The 22,553-nt window shown below is 37.8% G+C and overlaps 1 protein-coding gene across 5 annotated transcripts in view; it reads right to left on the bottom strand.

Moving 5' to 3' along the window:
• The window catches only part of LOC115218729 (vacuolar amino acid transporter 4), a 72,309-nt gene that overhangs the window by 34,307 nt on the left and 15,449 nt on the right, over nucleotides 1–22,553 (bottom strand). For all 5 annotated transcript variants that reach the window (XR_004999314.1, XR_004999315.1, XM_029788631.2 and 2 more), the window contains exons 2-4: nucleotides 19,534–19,642; nucleotides 7,327–8,140; nucleotides 753–844 (exon numbers count right to left, since the gene is read on the bottom strand). Coding sequence is in view for 3 of the 5 variants with exons in the window: in XM_029788631.2 (XP_029644491.1) it covers nucleotides 753–844; nucleotides 7,327–8,140; nucleotides 19,534–19,642 (1,015 nt within the window). In the remaining 2 variants the exon portion in view is untranslated. The remainder of the gene's footprint in view (nucleotides 1–752; nucleotides 845–7,326; nucleotides 8,141–19,533; nucleotides 19,643–22,553) is intronic.

Here is a 22,553-nt window from a genome sequence, read left to right as displayed (position 1 = left end):
AAGACTCACAACACCCGGTCTGGGAATTGAGTAGTAATACCCATTTCATTTTGTCACATAAAAAGCAGCCAGCAGACCCTGTAAAGTGATTGGCGCTAGAAAGGGCATCAAGTCATAGAAACCAAACCAAATCAGATCAGAACTTGGTGCAGCTCTCTGGCTTGCCAGGTCTAGTAAAACTGTCCAACTTATGCCAGCATGGAAAACATACTAAAGGGTGACAATGATGATCATAGACACACAGGATGGGCTTCTTACAGTTTCTGTCTACCAAATCAACTCACAAGGTTTTGAGTGACCCAGGGTTATAGAAGAAGACACTTGTAAATTAAAATGAATAACAACATTTGGATGTGCACAACAGCAATACAGCAACTGTGTAATGACACACAGAGTTTAGAGGGAATGCTGAATACATGCTTTAGCCAGGAGCATCAGTAGTCCATCCAGGAGAGTAGTTACCTTATAAAGTATCATATTTCATTAGCTACTATGTCATTCAAATAATGAATAACTTAACCCATAAACATTTAAACTGGTTATATCAGGCCCAAATATTTTGCCTGTTTTATGTTCAAACTGACCAGCTCTGGCCTCTCACACACACCTACAATGTCAATCTAAAAATAAACCATTACATCACTGAAATCTCAAAGTTGTGGGATAGTGCATGATTAATTCAAAATAATGTAAATAAATAAGCATTACATTTGACAGAGTAATCTGAATGCTAAAGGATTAAACATACTCACAGTTCCAATTCCTTCAAAGGCACTAGCTAACAAGCCAAAAAATATCGATGCTTCTGAAGATATTAATTTCAACTCATCACTGAATGAAAATTCTGGATAAAGAAAGAAAACAAAAGGTCAATAAAATTAACAAAAAAAAGAAACCCTAAGAAACAATACATACTCCCTCTCACCTCTCACTAAAACTGAATAAATTGATTTATTAAATAACATTTGTTTTAGAAAATGAAAAAGGAAATAAAGAAAGCTTCCAGAAAGTTTTACCAAAAAAACCTTTGTATTTTTATATTTTGAGAACGAAGATTTCCATTTTCATTTCCTACTTCTGTATTTCAATACTTTAAGTGAACAACAATGCTCTTATAACATTTGTTTTATTTTTCTTTATCAATGTAATTAGCAAAGATCAAAATAAATAACCCAAACACTGTTATTTACTCTCTCTTTTACTTGTTTCAGTCATTTGACTGCGGCCATGCTGGAGCACCGCCTTTAGTCGAGCAAATCGACCCCGGGACTTATTCTTTGTAAGCCCAGTACTTATTCTATCGGTCTCTTTTGCCGAACCGCTAAGTTACGGGGACGTAAACACACCAGCATCGGTTGTCAAGCAATGCTAGGGGGACAAACACAGACACACAAACACACACACACACACACATATATATATATACATACATATATACGACAGGCTTCTTTCAGTTTCCGTCTACCAAATCCACTCACAAGGCATTGGTCGGCCCGGGGCTATAGCAGAAGACACTTGCCCAAGATGCCACGCAGTGGGACTGAACCCAGAACCATGTGGTTGGTTAGCAAGCTACTTACCACACAGCCACTCCTGCGCCTGTTATAAATAAATTTTTTTTTAAATTGTTAATTGTTTTACATCCAATAATGAATGATCATGTCAACTGATCTTTCCCCACCCAAAATTAGATAGCATTAGGTATAATACCAAAACACACATTACTATATATGCCAGGGTAAAAGACACTTTTTTCATATTCTTAAATGTAACAAAAAATTACTATGCATCTAATGCAACCATATTACAAACAGTATACAAAGTGCATGAGTGTATAATGAAACATTAACCCTTTAGCATTTAAACCAGCCATATCAGGTCCAAATATTCAACCAGTTTTTATGTTCAAACCAGCTAGATCTGGCTTCTCACGCCTACCCCACAATGTCAGTCTAAAATTAAACAATCATACTGAAATCTAGAAACAAAATAATGTGTGATTAGTTCAAAACAATACGAATAAAAACACATTATATTTGATAAAGTAATCTAAATGCTAAAGAGTTAAATTTGCTTTAAGTGTAACTTATACACCTGCAAATATAGAATATTAAGTAAATTTTAACCTAACACCAACTAATTACGTTATGTTTCAGCAAAATTAAAGATATGTTTCACAAGCATATCTTTTTTTTTTTCCGTGATTTGGTCTGGAAAAAAGGACCGTACCCATAGCCTTCGCAGGACATTTAAGCTCGGACAAAATTTAATCCTTCAAATTGACCCTTTCATATGGAAAAATTGGGTACAGCTGCACTTAAACTACTTGTTTATACTATCCAATTTACCAACAATAATGGCTCCTATTGAATTTCCAATTAGCACAAGTTATTTATGTTAATTAATTCTATGATTGCATCTTCTATACATATCTTTTTTTTTTTCTGTGATTTGGTCTGGAAAAAAGGACCGTACCCATAGTCTTCGCAGGACATTTAAGCTCGGACAAAATTTAATCTTTCAAATTGACCCTTTCATATGGAAAAATTGGGTACAGCTGCACTTAAACTACTTGTTTATACTATCCAATTTACCAACAATAATGGCTCCTATTGTATTTCCAATTAGCACAAGTTATTTATGTTAATTAATTCTATGATTGCATTTTCTATACAGCAATTATTTATACATCACATGAAGTACAATATATATCTAACATAACAATAAAATGCTAAGAAATCAATATAATTAGTTTTAAATAAATTCTGCTGTCAGAAAATTACATAATCAAATCCTCTTTGACTAATACCTAACTGCTGTTACACAAAAAAATAGTAGTTTTTTTAGAAAATCATCATCATCATCATTTAATGTCCGTTAGCATTTGAAAATATCATTTGTTAGAAAAATTTAGAATTCTTTTTACGAGCATCAACATAATGAAGTAGAATTACATCCTAACATTGAAAAATTAAGAAACGGGCAAATACATACATACATACATACATGTGTGTGTGTGTGTATGTATGCGCACTTGTGTGTGAGTGTGTGTATGTGTGTGCATACACATTAAGTACCAGACTTAAAACAAGTACTGGGGGAAATTTGTTTGATTTAATACTTCAAGGCTACGATCCAGTATGGCTGCAGTCCAATGAGTGAAACAAATATAATAAAAAATAAAAGTGTATATATATATATATATATATATATATATATATAGTTCACGTTTGGATAGTGCTTTTTATGTTCCACTGGTATGGGAGCCAGTCATGGGGCACTGACATCGGCTATGTTTGGATGATGCATTTTACGTGCCACTGGAATGGGAGCCAGTCAGGTGGCACATAAAAAACACCCACTACACTCACGGAGTGGTTGGCGTTAGGAAGGGCATCCAGCTGTAGAAACACCGCCAGATCTGACTGGCCTGGTATAGCCTTCGGGCTTCCCAGACCCCAGTTAAACCGTCCAACCCATGCTAGCATGGAAAGCAGACGTTAAACGATGATGATGATGATGATATATGTGTGTGTGTGTGTGTGTAACACCAAAATCGTAGCTGAGGCCAGTGCCTCCTGACTGGCTCCCATTCCAGAGGCACGTAAAATGCATCATCCAAACATGGCTGATGTCAGTGCCCCATGACTGGCTCCCATACCAGTGGAACATAAAAAGCACTATCCAAACGTGAACTATGCCAGGCCCACCTGACTGGCTCCCATGCCAGTGACATGTAAAAAGCACCATCTGGACGTGGTCGATGCCAGGACCGCCTGACTGGCTCCCGTGCTGGTGGCACATAAAAAGCACTATCCGAATGTGAACGATGCCAGGCTTTCCCAACTGGCTCCTGTGCCAGTGGCACGTAAAAAGCACCATCCGAACATGGTTGATGCCAGATCCACCTAACTGGCTCCTATGCCAGTAGCACATAAAAAGCACCCACTACACTATCGGAGTGGTTGGCATTAGGAAGGGCATCCAGATCAGATTGGAACCTGGTGCAGCTGCTGGCTCTCCAGACCTCAGTCAAACCATCCAACCCACACCAGCATGGAAAACGGACATTACACGATGATGATGATATATATATATATATATATATATATATATATATACTAGACACAAGTTTCATAAACTATAAAATATAAATATCCACACTACCACACTTGAAATGTACCCATTATAACTCTTTATCTCAATTTTGAATGTATGAGAATGTATATGAAGCCATTTATAGAATGCCCAAACTTATTTCTGCAAATGTGCTAAGAGTTCATGGTATTTCTAACTACCTGATACTATTATTTTTGATTACATGCATATGATAACATTATTCAAACATAAGTACTTAAAACTCCAAGATTTCATATAAAACGAGCAAAAGTATTTTAAATGTCAAAAATTGTTCATTAGTGTTAAGCATCGGATTAAAAAACATGAATAATTTGAACAAGCTGTTGTCATATTAGTAATTAAAAATATTCAATTAAAAATAAATCATTAAAATTTCAATATTAAATTATACAAAATACATTTGTATTCAATATGAAAGAAAAACAAAAACATTCTATGTTTAAAAATATTTGATGACTCACAGCAATAGCATTTTCATAAATGGTTTTTGCGCACTTATATAACCAGGTGTGTTTATATTTATATCAAAATATATTGGTGTCTCACACACAAACGCATGCACACACACACACACAGATATACACACACACATATTTTACTTGTTTTAGCCATTAGAGTGCGACTATGCTGGGGCACTGCTTTGAAGAATTTTAGTTGGACAAAGCCTCATATTTATTCTGTCGATCTCTTTTTATGAACTGAAGTTATGGGGACATAAACACACCAACACTGGTTGTCAGGCGGTGAGTGGGGGTGGGAATAAACACACCTATCTATATCATTATCATCATCCTTTAATATTCAACTTCCATGCTGGCATGGGTTGAGATGGTTTGACCGGAGCCAGCCAGCCAGGAGCCTGCACCAGACTTCTGTCTGTTTTGGCAGGGTTTTTTACAGCTTGATGCCCTTCCTAACACCAACCACCCAGCATACATACATACACACAAACACACTGGGCTTCTTTCAGTTTCTTTCTACCAAATCCACTCACAAAGCTTTGGTCAGCCAAGGCTATAGTAGAAGACACTTGCTCAAAGCATATATAATAGTTTTTTTTAATATTTTTCTCTTTCTGTGTAATGTTTGAAAGATAAGCACTGCAAAGTAAATCTGACCTACAACCCTTAAGGAAATTAGTGAGAGGGTGGTGGTGGTGGTGGTGGTGGTGAAGACAGGGTTGAAGAGTTAAGAAGTTCAATTAGCAGCCATGAGGTCACCATGATCTTAATGATGCTTATTAAGTAGGATAAGTGTCTTCTGCCATAGTAATGGGTTGACACAAGCCTTGTTAATGCAACTGGATAGACTGAAATCATGGCAAGACCTACTGGCTGGAGAGTATCAGCAATTAAAACTGACCAGTATTGTCATATATTATTCGTTCTCTTTGTGTCAGAAGATTTCATCAAAGGGCACTAACCTGTATGGAATACACAGCCTCCTACACAGATAGGACATTGTATATGTAGTTAAGTTGACTGAATAACTGGCTGTGTAGTAATAAGTTTGTTTCTGACCACATGGCTCCAGGGTCAGCCTCATTGCATTGCAACTTAGGCAAGTGTCTTCTATTATAGCCCTGGGCTGACAAAAGCCTTGTGAATAAATTTGGTAGAGAGAAGCTCAAAGAAGCCCATCATGTGTGTGTGTGTGTGTCTTTATGCCTGTGTTTGTTCCCCTCACCACTAGACAACCAGTGTTGGGTTGTTTATGTCCCTGTAACTTAAGCAAAAAGAGACTAATGAAATAAGTACTAGGATTTAACTGTTTTGTGTCCAAACTAACCATATCTTGTCTCTCACACCTACTCTATGATGTTACTCCCAAAATATACAAATACATGATAAAAATCTCAAAGCTACAAGAAAATGGACAATTAATTCAAAACAATGTGAATACATAAGCATTACATTTGACAGAGTAATCTGCATACTAAAGGGTTAAAAAATGACTACAGGAGTTAATTTGTTTGACTAAACTCATCAAAGCAGTGCCCAAGCATGGTTGCAGTCCAATGACAAAAACAAGTGAAAGATAAAAGATAATCTGTACAATTCCATTTCATTGTCACTAACTTATGATTTATACATTTCAAGGAAGTGGATTATTAATATTTCAGCCAACACATTTCAATGAATGCTGATGTTATGTTGAAACAGTAAACTTATACCTATAATGTATCAATGCTATGCAGCTGAAACAAATGACAAATCAATAAACAGCATGAATGAAATAAGGACCCATTTGCCTTGTCTTCCATAAGTGCACTATCACAAAGTATTACAACTCTGTTATCAGTGTGATAGATAAAACAAAGGCAGGAAAAGCTACTGCCAGAGATGCTGTCATTATCCTAACTGGCTATTTCTCAGCTCACAACACAGTGAGTAAATCTATACCTCTTTTAACCCGCAACATTGAAAAGAGTTAATATTTAGAAAGCATCCATAATTTGTAAAAATTAGATATTGATGGCCAACATCAGCTAAAGATATTTTTCTTTTTTTTTTTCGTTTGAGAAAATTGCATACTCAAAATTAACCTTTTAACATAGACATTATTCAATCAAAAGTAATGCTTATTAATTCTCATTGTTTCAAACTAATCATGCATTATTTTGTAGCTTTGAGATTATAATGAGGTAACTATTAATTTTTAGAATGATATTGTAGGGTTGGTGTGAGAAACCAGATCTCGCCAGTTTGAACATAAAACTGGTAGAATATTTTGGCCAGATATGACCAGTTTAAAGAGTGATGGGTTAAACATTTCTGCAACATTTTTTATTATTTTTGCTGAGTATTTTACATAGTTTTCACAACCTCTTTGCAAGCATCATTTTATTTTCTAAAGAACAGTGCAAAAAATTAACCCTTTAGCACTTAAACCAACTATATCTATTCTATCTGTTTTTGGTGCAAATTGGCCAGATCTGGCTTCTCACACCTACCCTACAATGTTACTCTAAAAATAAACCATCACATAATTGAAATCCCGAAGTTACAAAGTAATTTATGATTAATTCAAAACAATGTGAATAAAGAAGCATTATATCTAACAGAGTAATATGAATGCTAAATGGTTAAAAATAAACTGTTTTAAGCATGATAATAAAAATACAAAGGCAAACAGACAGACAGACATATTAATAAAAAGGATTAACAAATCAGTTTTACTACTTACTTATGAAAAGGAAAATCATGATGGCACCCCAACCAAGAACAATAGATGCATTGGCACAAATACTTATAATTCCCAAGACACGCATATTTCGAACAAAGGAGAACAGGATGAGAATCGGTAATTGAAGCAAAATGAGAATATACAGATTGGGTGCCATCTTTACAAAGGAAACACGTGGTAGCAAAAGATGTGAAGATGAAGTGATTATATCTGTGGATATTGAAGGTGATATTGATGTCGTAACTGGGAAAGTGGCATTGTGGTTACTGAGGTGAGAGATAACTGTTTTTTTAGTGCCCTTAGGGGTTTCAGTCACTGAAGGTGGAATTAAAGTTCCACTTTTGTTAAAAACATTAGTGCAGTTCCAAGATATACTGTGGTTTGGTAAACGATTAAATTGGTTAGAAGGAATTCCCATTATGTGCTTCAAACTTAAAGAGGTGTTAAGCTGAGTGTTGTTTGCCACATGTAAAAGCACACATTGCGGAACAACAGGGAAAAAAGATAGCAGTGTGTTACCAACAAAAATGGAATAGCCGATGCAGTAACCAAACTGCGTTAAAAAGACACAAAAGTTCACGACACCTTGACCAATACGGCCAAAAGCAATCATGCCAATGTCTCCATAGGATAGTTGTCTCTGTAGTTGACTTTCCAGCTCAAGGCGCTGTTGATCCATATTATCAGATGACTTCAAGTGACGGGCATCGAATTTCCAAAGAAGAATATCCAAAGCATAATATTTACATTTCACAATCAGCTGACAACAGTGGCTGGTAAGGCTAGCAATGATGAGAAGTAGAATCAAGCCCGCCTGAAAATAGAGTAAAATCAAATTATTTTACAAGTGTTGTACAGATTGAATCATCATCATCATTATTTCATATACACTCAACAGATTAGACAGTTGGAAAAGAAAAATTCCTAACATCAGGCCACAACAAGTAACCTTAGATGCCAAGAACTCTAAGTATCCTAGCTGTCCCTAATAACAGTTTTCTGGATGTGTACTAAACTGGGTTTTATGCTTATTTCCTCTATCCATCTGTTCAAATCTTTAGGGATAGTTCTTAATACACCTATAACTACAGGTGTAAATTTTACCGGCACTTTCTATAGTCTCTGTAACTCAATGTCTAGGTCCTGGTGCTTTGCCATTCTCTCTATACCTGTCATATTGACTTTCTCATCATTTGGGACTGTAAAGTCAATTATCTGACTTTCTTTTCTCATTATCTACTACTACTAAATAAGGCCTTCTACTTATATTACTCTGTCAGCCCAAATGTTAAAGCCCCACAACGTCTAATATTTCTTACTTTCTAGTACTTTCTTAGGTTCATGTACATAACATTTATCAGTATGGTTAAATTTTATCATCATCATCATCGTTTAACGTCCACTCTCCATGCTAGTATGGGTTGGACGATTTTGACTGAGGGCTGGCGAACCAGATGGCTGCACCAGGCTCCAATCTTGATCTGGCAGAGTTTCTACAGTTGGATGCCCTTCCTAACGCCAACCACTCTGAGAGTGTAGTGGATGCTTTTGCTTTTTACGTGCCACCAGCACGGGGGCCAGTCAGGCGGTACTGGCAACCTAGCTTGAATCTTTTTACACGTACCACCGGAACAGGTGCCAGTAAGGTGACGCTGGTAATGATCATGCTCGAATGGTCCTTTTACGTGCCACCGGCATGGAAACCAGTTAGCCACTCTGGCAACGATCATGCTCGGATGGTGCTCTTGGCACCCTACTAGGCACAAGATCAGTAATTTTGAGGACCTTTATTATTATTATTTCTTTTGAATTTGTGATAGGGTCAGCAATATTCAAGAGAGGGCACAATTTGATTAGATTGATCCCAATCCTTGACTGATACTTATTTTATTGATCCTAAGAAGGATGAAAAGCAAAGGCAACCTCAAAAGCATCTGAACTAAGAACACAAAGCTGGAAGAAATGCAGGTGCTTTTTATGTGGCACCAGCACCCACAAGCCCTCAAGGTTAGAAATGCTCAGCTGGAGAGGAATGTAGGAAACAACCTGTATGCATAGACAACCACGCTTTTACTTTCTCTCTCTTTACACGCACACGTAATTTGGTATATTATATATGTAAAAGTCCAGATAGACATACATGACAGCTGGCAGTGTTCTCTTGAATATAAGCAGCACAGATCTGGAAATGATAGGTGCTTCTAGCTGTAGATCTCCAGACCCCACCTACACTGACACAAGCTTTCATTCCATCATGTTTTTCATCGAGCAGTTTGTCTTATTCAACTACGGCAAGCCATAATATGCAACACATAATAGAAGTATTAAAAATGAAGCAACACCTGTGCCTGAAGCTTTTGAAAGTGCACAAAAGCTTTGAACAGAGATAATCCCAAACGCATGCATTTGTCCAAGAAGTACTAGTCTACATTATTGGAAAAAAAAAAAACCAAGTTACAGGTGTTACATCAATTTTTCTACTCTTATACAGATGTTTAAATAAAGACTAGAGATCTTTCACTCCCAGCTCTTGGCTGGCCATTGACTCTACCAAGTGCATCGGCTCTTCGACAGGTTTTTCGTTGTGCAGGTTGTCCAACGAAAAGCACCCTCATAACCAAGCAAGCGTGGTAAGGTCGTTAGTTTAGTCGTCGATGGCGCGACCTTGTGACAGGTTGTACTGGGTTACGTGCTACCAGTAGCACCACGAGTAACCTGAAACGCACAAACTTAAATACGTGTGCGAGAGAGACATAGAGAGAGTGTGTGTGTGTGTGTGCGTGAGTGCGTGCGTAAGATCTAAAAATCTGTGCATCGAGCGAAATTTTCTTGAGATTTGCGTGTCCCAGCACAGTTATGTCCCTTTATAACCAGGAGATGACTTTGGTTATCTCCTCTTCCAAAAACTGATAAAAATACCAGTAGCCAGTGCGCTTACAGCCGTCAAGATCTGTTGACATCTTTATATTATAACTTTTTTTCGTCAACTTAAGTCATTTGACTATGTCCATACTGGAGCACCACTATGAAGCATTTTAGTCGAATAAATCGACCCCAGGATTTTTTGAAGCCTAGTACTCGTTCTATCGGTCACTTCGCCAAACCGCTAAATTACTGAGACGTAAACACACCAACACCGGTCGTCAAGCAGCGATGGGTGGGTGGGGACAAACAGACACAAAAACACATATATCTACCTATCCACACACACACGACGGGCCTCTTTCAGTTTCGGCCTTCCAAATCCACTCACAAGGATTTGGTTTGCCCGAAGCTGTAGTAGAAGACACTTGCCCAGGGTGTCTTGCAGTGGCACTGAATCCAGGATCATGTGGTTGAGAAGCAAGCTTCATACCACACACCGAAGGGACTAATAATGTGAGGTGCAACTCTGCTGCATTTTCAGTAGTGAGGACTCAAGCAATGTGAAATGAAGAACTTTAGCCATATTCCCCACAGACTGGGAATCAAACGCTGCCTCCCACAAGACCAAACACCTTCACTGAGCTAATGTAGTTAACCAAAACCCTCGAAGATGATGTCATAGTCCAGCTGCAGTTCAATGACAAACTAATTAAAAGAAAAAAAAAATCAACTAAAAGTTCCTTGATTGCTACAAATCCCTTCAACTTGTTACGAGGGGCGTTCAATAAGTAATGCCCCTGACCCACTTCCCATAGGAGTAGAGCAACGACACTTGGCACAGTTATTAGTCTTTTCCTACATAGGAACTACCCAGAGTTATGCATTTCTCCCATCGTTTGATACAGCTCTGGAGACCGTTTTTGTAGAAGACCCCAGCTTGGTCCTCCAACCACGACGTGACTTCAGAAATCAAGGCTGCATCATCTGGGAAACGCTTTCCTTTCAAAATCAACTTCATGGCTGGGAAGAGGTGAAAATCAGAGGGTGCAAGGGGAGGAGTTCATAGTGTGATCTGGCGACACGCGAGTTGTGGACCGGAGCGTTGTCCTGCAGGAGGAGGATGCCTTTGCTGATCTTGCCCCGCCTCTTGATTTTGATAGCTTCTCTTAATTTCCTCAAAAGTGAAGCATAATAGGCTCCTGTAATTGTGGTACCCTTTGCCAGGAAATCTGTCATCACTACTCCGTCCTGGTCCCAGAAGACTGTGAGCATAACCTTGTCAGCAGAGGGCTGCACCCTTGCCTTCTTTGGAGGAGGTGAGTCACGGTGCTTTCACTGCATTGACTGGGCTTTGGTCTATGGATCATAGTGATGGACCCAGGTTTTATCCTGTGTGATCAGTCTTTTGAAAAATTTTGACTCATCTTGGCACATCTCCAAATTCATCCTCGAGCACTCAACGCGTTCTTGCTTCTGGAAAGGTGTGAGCAACCTGGAAATCCATCTGGCAGACACCTTTTGCATATGCAAATGGTCATGAATGATAGTTTCCACAGACCCGGTACTAATCTTGACCTTATGGGCTATTTGGCGAATAGTTATGCGTTGACCTTCCAAAATGGCAGCCTCAACTTGACGGACAGACGTCTCATCAACGGCAGAAGGGGGCGACCAGATCTGGGAGCTGTTTCCACAGAGTTCCAACCATGTTTGAATTCACAATGCCAGCGTTTTACAAGGTCATATGATGGGGCATCATCACCATAAGTTACTTTCATTTCATCAAAAGTCTCCCGTGGTGTGCGTCCTTTCAAATACAAAAACCAGATCACTGCTCGACACTCAACAGGCTCCATTTCACACTTGACTCAGTTCAAACACCTGTAAATCAGAAACCACAATTAGTTCAGAGCTGTAATTCGCCACTTAATCTATAGAGGTATAAATAAGTGCACATGCAAAATTTCAGCTAGATCAAACAACTGCAGGTGGGTCAGGGGCATTACTTATTGAACGCCCATCGTATATTGTATTATTGTTATACAATATTGTTATACAGTATTATTGCACTTCTTACACATATCTCTAATTTTCTGATTATTTTACAAAGAGAGAAATGTCTTTTTTTGTCATCAGGGATAATATTTCTCAGCCTAATCAATAAGATAGTTACTTCATAAATTACCCAATCTACAAGAAATAGCAGTTATATACTTGCTAAACATTTTAACCATACTGTTTTGGTGGTGAGTGGGGCAGGAGCTGATATTTTTTGATTTAGAAACTATATTGCATCAAATCATAGGCTTACATGATCAAGAGTGATCTGACAGTTCTCAGAATTTCTTTTGCTTCAATTATAACTCTTCAGTAAAATCACCTCTAGTGCTAATTACATCACCAATGAAACAGAATTATTTCCACCAAATCAACTCACTTATAATCACAGCTACAGTCTTTGGTCAATACATCTGTTGCACCTTTACTCATGGTTCTTTGTCAGCGATCCTATTGCAGATTTTGTATACTCAGTTTGCCCTAGCTACACACAACACTGAGTTCAATACACACAATAATGAGTTCATGTAAACTGAAGACCTCTTCCATGGTGCTGTCAAGATGTACTGTCTTGATATCTACTTATATATTTTTTTAATTTTAGGGTTTTTGCTTCCAACCCATTCCTTCAAATTTCATATATTTTCTAGTTTTACAACACCTAAGGATATCCAGTCCTGAATCTGTTTGCTTCGGGCAAAAATAGGCAAGGGTATGGCTGTATGTTTAAGAAGTTCAATTCTCAACTTAGTGGCTTTGGGTTCAGTTCCATTGTGCAATAACTTTGGCAAGTACCTTCTATTATAACTCCAGGCCAACCAAAGCCTTGTGAGTAGATTTGATAAACAAAGACTAAAAAAAGAAATATATCCAACCCATGCCAGCATGGAAAACAGACTTCTTTAAATGATGATGATGTATGTATATGTGCAGTGGTTGTTAACATCTGCTGCTCGTTTATTCAAAAGTTAGTATTTGTATAGTGTTCTGCTGGCATTTCTTGTCAATAAATCACCTACTTGTTTTGTGTCTTTGAAGCCATGTGGAGAATGATCTCTAACTTAAAATATAGGCAAGGATTAGCATCAAAAATGTCATCTGGCTGTAAAACAATGCCTCAATAAGATGTCTAATTCATTCTAGCATGGAAAAATGGACACAATACAAGTGAATGAACAAACTAATTAAGTAAAGCAGACAGAAGATGGAATCTTAATATGATGTGATGACAACATTAAATTCTTCACTAATTCTACTGCTGGCTTTATCCTACAATTACTGCTCCCAGAAACAAAAATGTTCTGAATCATTCTCTAGAGCCTTTCAAATTCAGGGTTCTCATTTCACACTAGACTATATAGCACTGGAGCTTATCAAAGGCTTATAGTACCCTGACAATTGAAAAGATTTTTTGCTGTTATTTATTGAGAATTAGATTTCCTACAGTTCCACATCCAACTGTAAATTATAACAGCATCTTGATCACTCTTATTATCATGCATCAGCTTTAATTTTAAATATTTTTCTTATTGGTTTGACTTGTAGGAAGGGACTGGGCCTACACAAGCACACTGAAGCCAGTGAGATTGATGGAATTAATCTTCTTCTTGCATAGTTGCCAGTTGAAGGTTTCACAAAAAACATGGGCGAAGAAGGAATTCCAGAAGACCAATATTCTTGTGAGAAAATAGGGAGTGTAGTGATTAGTGGAAGACCAGGGATGGGGACAGAATATGAGATTTGTTTGCCAAACAACATTAAATACTTTTTTTTATGTCAAGTATTCTTTTACTTGTTTCAGTGATGACTGCAGCCATGCTGGAGCATCACCTTGAAGGGTTTTTAGCCAAACAAATTGACCCCAAGACTTATTTTTTTTAAAGCCTAGTGTTTACTCTATCAGTCATTTAAGCCAAACTGCTAAGTTACGGGAATGTAAACACACCAAACAGTATGGGGGAAGGGACAAACAAACACATATATATCACAGGTATCTTTCAGTTTCCATCTACCAAATCCACTCAGAAGGCTTTGGTTGGCCTCAGGTTATAGCAGAAAACACTTTCCCTAGGTGCCATGCAGTGGGACTGAACCTGGAACCATGTGGTTGGGAAGTAAGCTTCTTACCATGCAGCCATGTCTATGCCTAACAACATTGTTTTTGAATTTATTTTTAAGGAGGGCCAGGGCCCACTGGTGAGTGATAAGCAAGCTGATCTTCAATAGATCTGGTTACTAAGAAAGGAGAGTAATTTAAGATGATGGAGCTACTCCGAGCCTGCTCTCCATAAGCTTATACCTTTTCTACTGTACAATCAACATAGAACAACACTAATATGATAATGATAGTATTAAAAATGTAAATTCACATGGCTGTATGCTGAACAAAACATTTGCTATAGATATTATGAAATATTAAGTGCTTGGACATAACATGCTTCAAAATGATCTTGACCAAAACATACTATTTGCTAAAAAAATAATGGTAATACTTTTAAAAACATAGCCCATGATAACAGACTTAATTAATCTAAACACTTTAAGAAACCAAATCAACAGGCTGCAAGCCTTAAGTTTTAAAGGGAAAAGAAGTTAAGGTGTCCAAAGAAATTAAAATTGCTTTAAACAACAAATGAGCAATTAATTTGTTTCAAGAACTTTATGAGAGCTAGTTCATAAGTTTCAACCACAAAATCCAGAGCAGACAGGTGAAGATATAATAGTCCTTGGTTAAGGAAACCTTTCTATAACATAACATTCTCAGATGTTCCTATAACTGTCTCTATCTAGATGACCTAAAGAAATGTAGAAGAAAAATTTAACCAGTATTACAATAAAAAGCCTTCAGTGGATTGTGTTGCAAGAAACAAGAGCAGGTGTTATATTTCCTCCAACTTCTGAAAGGAATTGAATCAAGGTACTAAAAACAAGTACAGGCACACCCCGAACTCTTACCTCTACCCTCTAACAATCACTACTATTTTGATAAATAAATAATGCATGAGAAGAGCAACCAACCATGAAAACTAGGTTGATGGAAAAAAAAATCAAACAAAATAATGACATACACAATAAGGAAGATTGCTACTTTTCTCTGTTGTCATGAGTGCCAAATGAATAAGGACTATGACAAGTAGTAACATGCTAATAAGATTGGTTGACCACTGCCAGAAAACAAAACAGGTTAGTTGAAAAGCACAGTGTGTGTGTGTGAGTGTGTTCTTTTATTCTTTCACTTGTTTCACTCATTTGACCGCGGCAATGCTGGAGCATGACCTTCAAGAGTTTTAGTCAAACAAATCGACCCCAGTCTATTTTTCTGAACCACTAAGTTACAGGGATGTAAACACACTAACACAGATATTCAAGTAGCGAAGAGGGGGGACAAAACACGCACACACACACACATATATATATATATACACACACACACACACACATATATATATATATACACACACACACACACACAATATATATATATATATATATATATATATTACACACACACACACACATACACACGACGGGATTCTTTCAGTTTCTGTCTACAAATTCCACACACAAGGCTTTGGTCAGCCCAAAGTTGTGCTAGAGGACACTTGCCCACGATGCCACACAGTGGGACTGAACCTGGAACCATGTGGTAGGGAAGAAAGCTTCTTACCACAAAGCCATGCCTGCGCCAATATATATAATGCGTGTGTGTGTGTGTATTTATATATATATATATATTTATATGAGTGGATTATACTATTGCCTATAAACAGGAGAAAAACAAGTATTTCATTAAAAGTGAAGAGTATTATAAAATTTAGTACAAGTTAATAATTCTTGAATAAGATTAAGTTTCACCTGTCAGTTTGCCAAGCCTGACAAACCAACAGGTGAAACTTATGGCTAAGTTACAATTATTAAATTCCACATTATAATATACATATATAATACACGTGCGTGCAGATATATGTATGTTTACACAAAGAAATGTGTGCAAATACACACACATAAAGGCAAATGGTAGAGAAATGCTATTCGATGTTTATGGTAGCCAGTTTATTGATTTTTACATCTTAATGTAAATTAAAATCAGTTATTTTAGGTAGTTTTATTTTAATGTAAGTATTGGGGGATAAGTTTTTTATGTGTGTGTGTGTGTTTAACAGGCTTAACATATGTGGGGTATGTTAAAGATTGATAAAAAATATCTGGTATAACTCAGTATATATATATATATATATATATATGGCACATAAAAAGCACCCACTAGCTTCTTGGAGTAGTTGGTATTAAGAAGGGGATCCAGCTGTAGAAGCCATGCCAAATCAGAATGGAACCTGGTGCAGCTCCCCAGCTTTCAGTCAAACCATCCAACCCATACCAGCATGGAAAACAGACATTAAATGAAGATGATGATAATATTAGCCCCTGTATAAATTTCATTGACCTGTATTTGCTGAGTTGCTAATTTAAGACAACATAAACCATAACAGCTTTTGGGCCTCTGTAAAACATAACCCAGTCATACACACATCTAATGGGCTTCTGCAGGGTTTTCATCATACAACCCCACTCAAAACCTAAGACCACAGAAGAAAACACTACTTGTCCAATGTGCCGTAGGCTCATTGACATTGGACCTCTAACCACATTGTAAAAGTAATTTCTGAATGAAACAACTATCCCTATGCTCTTTTATATATATATATATAATATATATATATATTATATATATATATATATAATATATATATATATACACACACACACTACAGGAGTGGCTGTGTAGTAAGTAACTTGCTTACCAACCACATGGTTCCAGGTTCACTCCCACTGCATGACACGTTGGGCAAGTGTCTTCTACTATAGTCTTAGGCTGACCAAAGCCTTGTGAGTGGATTTTGTAGACGGAAACTGAAAGAAGCCCGTCATATATATATATGCGTATGTGTGTATATGTTTGAGTGTCTGTCTGCCCCCCACCACCACCATCACTTGGCAACCAATGTTGGAGTGTTTACATCTCCATAACTTAGCAGTTCAGCAAAAGAGACCAATAGAATAAGTACTAGGCTTACAAAGAATAAGTCCTGGGGTCAATTTGTTCAACTGAAGGCAGTGCTCCAGCATGGCCACAGTCAAATAACTGAAACAAATAAGAGAATATGATGGACTCTCCCATCAAAGACGACATATGAGTGTTGAGCTTTTGCTGAACAGCCTTGAAACAAAAGCAGGCTGAAGGTGTGGAAGGCAGCCTCACTTTGAAGGGTTCAGTTGAGCAAATCGACTAACTTTTAAGTCTGGTTCTTACAATATTGCTCTCCTTTATCGAACCTCTGAGCTACAGACAGGTAAAACTAAAATTGTTTGTCAAGTGGTGAAGAAGCACAAACACAAAAATGCATGCACACATGCATATATACAAACACCTGCACACACAAATATGATGGTCTTCCACTCAGTTTTCATTTACAAAATCCACACACAAAGCTTTGGAAAGCTGAGGGCTTTAACAGAACCCACTAGCCCAGGGTGCTCTGCAGCGGGACTGAACTTCAACCTATGGGTTTGCTAAGTGAGCTTCTAAACTAGACAGCCATATTGTAAGTGTAGGTGTGGCTGGCTAGTAAGAAGCTTGCTTTCCAACTTCATGGTGCCAGGTTCAGTCCCTCTGTGTGGTACCTTGGGCAAGTGTCTTCCATTATAGCCTCAGGTTGACCAAAGCCTTTTGAGTGAATTTGGTAGAAGGAAACTGAAAGACGCTCATCGTATATATATGTGTGTGTTTGTCCCTCAACACCACTTGACAACTGGTATTGATATGCTTACATACCCATAACTGACTGGTTCGACAAAAGAGAACAATAGAAGTACCAGGCTTAACAAAATAAGTCCTGGGGTCAATTTATTTGACTTAAACCCTTCAAGGCAGTGCCCCAGCATAGCCGCAATCAAATGACTGAAACAAGTACAAAATAAGATAAAAGATATATATATATATATATATATATATATATATATAAATATATATATATATATATATAAAACATATTGGTGAATTGAAGAAATGGAGCTGAACGCAGATGAACAGAAATCGTTTTATTTCATTCTACACGTGTTTCGAAAGGCACAAATTACCAAAATCCGATTGAATAATGGGACCATATTGTGTCTTTCTCTTCAGGAAGAAAAAAGGAAATCCGTTGGAAAAACAAAAACAGAACAGAGGCAGAGCAAAAAACAAATCGAACTGTGCTCCTAAGAGCCCATGGCGAAACTGTTTATCAGTGTATGTTGAGAACCGGTGGCTGAAGAATTCAACAGGTCAGGCATCGGTCAATCATGTGGGTGAGGGTGTATAGATGTTCTTTGTGACCGCCGACAGCCGAACGATCAAACGCACACACGTACACAAAAAATGTTTTCTACCCCTACGCCAACACACACATATATAGAACAGTATACACACACACACGTCTCTAAGTAGATTTTTTCTCGCCCCTTATAAAACATCCAATATTCTTTAAATAGTCAGAACTTTATTCTCGGTCACAAAGAACATCTATACACCCTCACCCACATGATTGACCGATGCCTGACCTGTTGAATTCTTCAGCCACCGGTTCTCAACATACACTGATAAACAGTTTCGACATGGGCTCTTAGGAGCACAGTTCGATTTGTTTTTTGCTCTGCCTCTGTTCTGTTTTTGTTTTTCCAACGGATTTCCTTTTTTCTTCCTGAAGAGAAAGGACACAATATGGTCCCATTATTCAATCGGATTTTGGTAATTTGTGCCTTTCGAAACACGTGTAGAATGAAATAAAACGATTTCTGTTCAATCTGCGTTCAGCTCCATTTCTTCAATTCACCAATAATGTTTTAATTTCAATTATCCGCACCAACGCACGGTTGCAACGCCAGATGGTTGTACCTCCAACCGTGCTGTTCACTGCTGTGATTTTTGCTACTAAGGTATCGGTTAAACTTTTGATTAATCTACTACAAGATTATTCATCTTTCTATTTCACATAATATATATATATATATATATATATATATATATGTATGTATATATATATATGTATGTATGTATATATATATGTGTATATGTATATGTATGTATATATGTGTGTGTGTGTGTGAGTGTGTGTGTGTATGTATGTATGTATAGATAGATATAGATACACACACACACATCTGTTTAAATATATATTACTTACAATAATGTATATGTACATATATACACACACACACACATCTATTTAAATATACATTACTTACAATAATTCCACTTTGACTGAAAGCATATGGTACAGATAAATAATTGGTGCCAATAAATGCCTTCATTACATTGGCGAAGTCTGCGATTCCATGGTACCATTTTGAACGGCTGCAAATATAAAAAATGTGCATCATATTATTCAACAGTAATCAAAATACAAGGCAGAAATTTAAAGAAAGGAAAAAGGAAAATGAGTGTGAGAGGGAGAGAGAGAGAGAGAGAGAGAGAGAGAGAGAGAGAGAGAGAGAGAGAGAGAGAGAGAAAGACAGCAAGGAAAACACCAATATGTAATGAGTAAATGAAGGAAAGGTTGAGAGGAATTACTAGGTCACTCAGTAAAAGCAATATTGTTAGTCTTAACACCGACAAAGATTTCAACCATATTTAGCCTCAGAACCTTCTTAGTAAAATTTCTTACCTATTAGGCGCAGGAGTGGCTGTGTGGTAAGTAGCTTGCTAGCCAACCACATGGTTGCGGGTTCAGTTCCACTGCGTGGCATCTTTGTGCAAGTGTCTTCTGCTATAGCCCCGGGCCAACCAATGCCTTGTGAGTGGATTTGGTAGACGGAAACTGAAAAAAGCCCGTCGTATCATCATCATCATCATCATCGTTTAACGTCCGTTCTCCATGCTAGCATGGGTTGAACGGTTTGACCGGGGATCTGGGAAGCCAGAAGGCTGCACCAGGCTCCGGTCTTATTTGGCAATGTTTCTACAGCTGGATGCCCTTCCTAACACCAACCACTCCATGAGTGAAGTGGGTGCTTTTTACATGCCACCTGCACTGGTGCCAGGCGAGGCTGGCATCGGCCACGGTCGGATTGGTGCATTTTACGTGCCACCTGCACGGAAGCCAGTCGAGGCGGCACTGGCTTCGGCCACGATTCGGATGGTGCTTTTTATGTGCCACCGACACGGAAGTCAATCGAGGCAGCGCTGGCATCGGCCATATATATATATGTGTGTGTGTGTGTTTGTGTGTCTGTGTTTGTCCCCCTAGCATTGCTTGACAACCGATGCTGGTGTGTTTACGTCCCCGTCACTTAGCGGTTCAGCAAAAGAGACCGATAGAATAAGTACTGGGCTTACAAAGAATAAGTCCCAGGGTCGATTTGCTCGACTAAAGGCGGTGCTCCAGCATGGCCACAGTCAAATGACCGAAACAAGTAAAAGAGTAAAGAGTAAGAGTATTAATCCACTCCATCTTCTAGATCATCTATTTTATGTTAGACTACCTCAGATCTCTCTCTCCCTCTCTCCCCAAAATTCACTCAATATGAATAGTCCAAAGTTTGGTAATATCTTCCACACCTTTTCTGTACTCTAATAACAAACATGTTACTTCGAACCAGCTATATTTCAACACAAATGATATGACCTCATTCCTTTTTTAACCTTCTTTACAAACGCATCACAAATCAAAGACAACACATAATAAATGCTTCAATGAACAAAGATGTTGACAACCTAGTTGCTATATTTCCTGGAAACAAGCATGGACAATAACAACACACAACTAACAGCTTCAAAATTGTTTCTAATTGATAGGATAAGTGCCAGGCTTAAAAGTAAGTCCTGGGGCCAATTTATTCAACAAAACACTTCAAGGTAGTGCCCAAGCAAGGTCTCAGTTCAATAAATGAAACAGATAAAAGATATATAATATTGATAATGGACAGAGTCAACATCCATTGACAAGGTTGCAAAAGCAGCAAAAATTTTGGAAGACACAAAAATAAATAAATAAATAAATGAGTAGAAAATTGGAACTGGTGCATGTGTTAGATATTGAGGCTGTATGACTCTCCCCAGACACAACAAAATTTGTTTCAACAGACGAATTCACATAAAGAATCTTGCTAAACAGATACAAAAATGAATACTACTAAATCTACACTTTAAGCATAGGATTCTTTTTGGAGGACAGAAAATGCTTCAGTCCTTATTAGTTGCTGACCTTTACAAGCAGAACCTTAGACTATAGTCTACATCTATCTTGGAAGGTATGGCTCTGCTACAGACACAGACAAACATGTTACACAACATCTGAAAGACCATTTGGCTAATCAGCAAAAGCTAGCTCACCAACAAATTAACCCTTTAGTATTCAGATTATTTTGTCAAATGTAATGTTAGTTTGTTTGTTTATATTGTTTTGAATTAATCATTCATGATGATGAAGTTTAGAGATTTCAATGATGTGATAGTTTAGTTTTAGAATGACATTGTAGGGTTGAGGTGAGAGGCCAGACCTGGCCAACTTCAACATAAAATTGTTACATATATTGGCCAGAGATGGCCGGTTTGAATGCTAAAAGGTTAAAGTCATTGATGTGTGTGCATGTGTGTATCCTCCTGCTCATCATTATTTAATGTTCATTTACCATACTGATATGGGTTTGATGGGAAGTGGCAAGCTGGAGGGCTACCCCAGGCCCCAGTCGTCTGTTCTGGCATGGTTTCTATGGCTTGATGCACTTCCTAACACCAACGACTTTTCAGCATGTACTGGGTACTTTTACGTGGTGCCAGCGTGAGTGCTTTTTTATGTGGCGTCAGCATAGATGCACAGGTGCTTATTATATGGCACCTACATATAGGTAAAGGATAAAGAACCCCTTCAGTCACAAATGACCATGCGATTGCACCTAGAAAGTTCCCTTCTCAGACACAAGCCCAAGCAAGGTTGTTTGTGGAAGACCAGCAGTCGCCCATGCATACTAGCCTCCCCTCCCTGATGTTATATCCAAAGGAAAGGCAAAGGTTGATACAGCTTGACACCATCGATGATGCTGCAACTCATTTCTACAGCTGAGTGAACTGGAACAATATACAATAAAGTATCTTACTCAAGAACAGAACACAACCTGATTCAGGAATTGAACTCACTACCTCATGATTGTGAGTCTGATGCTCTAACCACTGAGCTATGTACTTGTGTGTGTGTGTCTACACACACACACACACACAGAAGTTAATTAAAATGATTGCATATATAAATAAATAGACAACGTCTGAC

The sequence above is a fragment of the Octopus sinensis genome, linkage group LG1 (assembly GCF_006345805.1).
Source record: "Octopus sinensis linkage group LG1, ASM634580v1, whole genome shotgun sequence".
NCBI classification, from domain to species: domain Eukaryota; kingdom Metazoa; phylum Mollusca; class Cephalopoda; order Octopoda; family Octopodidae; genus Octopus; species Octopus sinensis.
The sequence above is the reverse complement of the archived record's forward strand: the minus strand, read 5'-3'. Positions and strand labels throughout refer to the sequence as shown.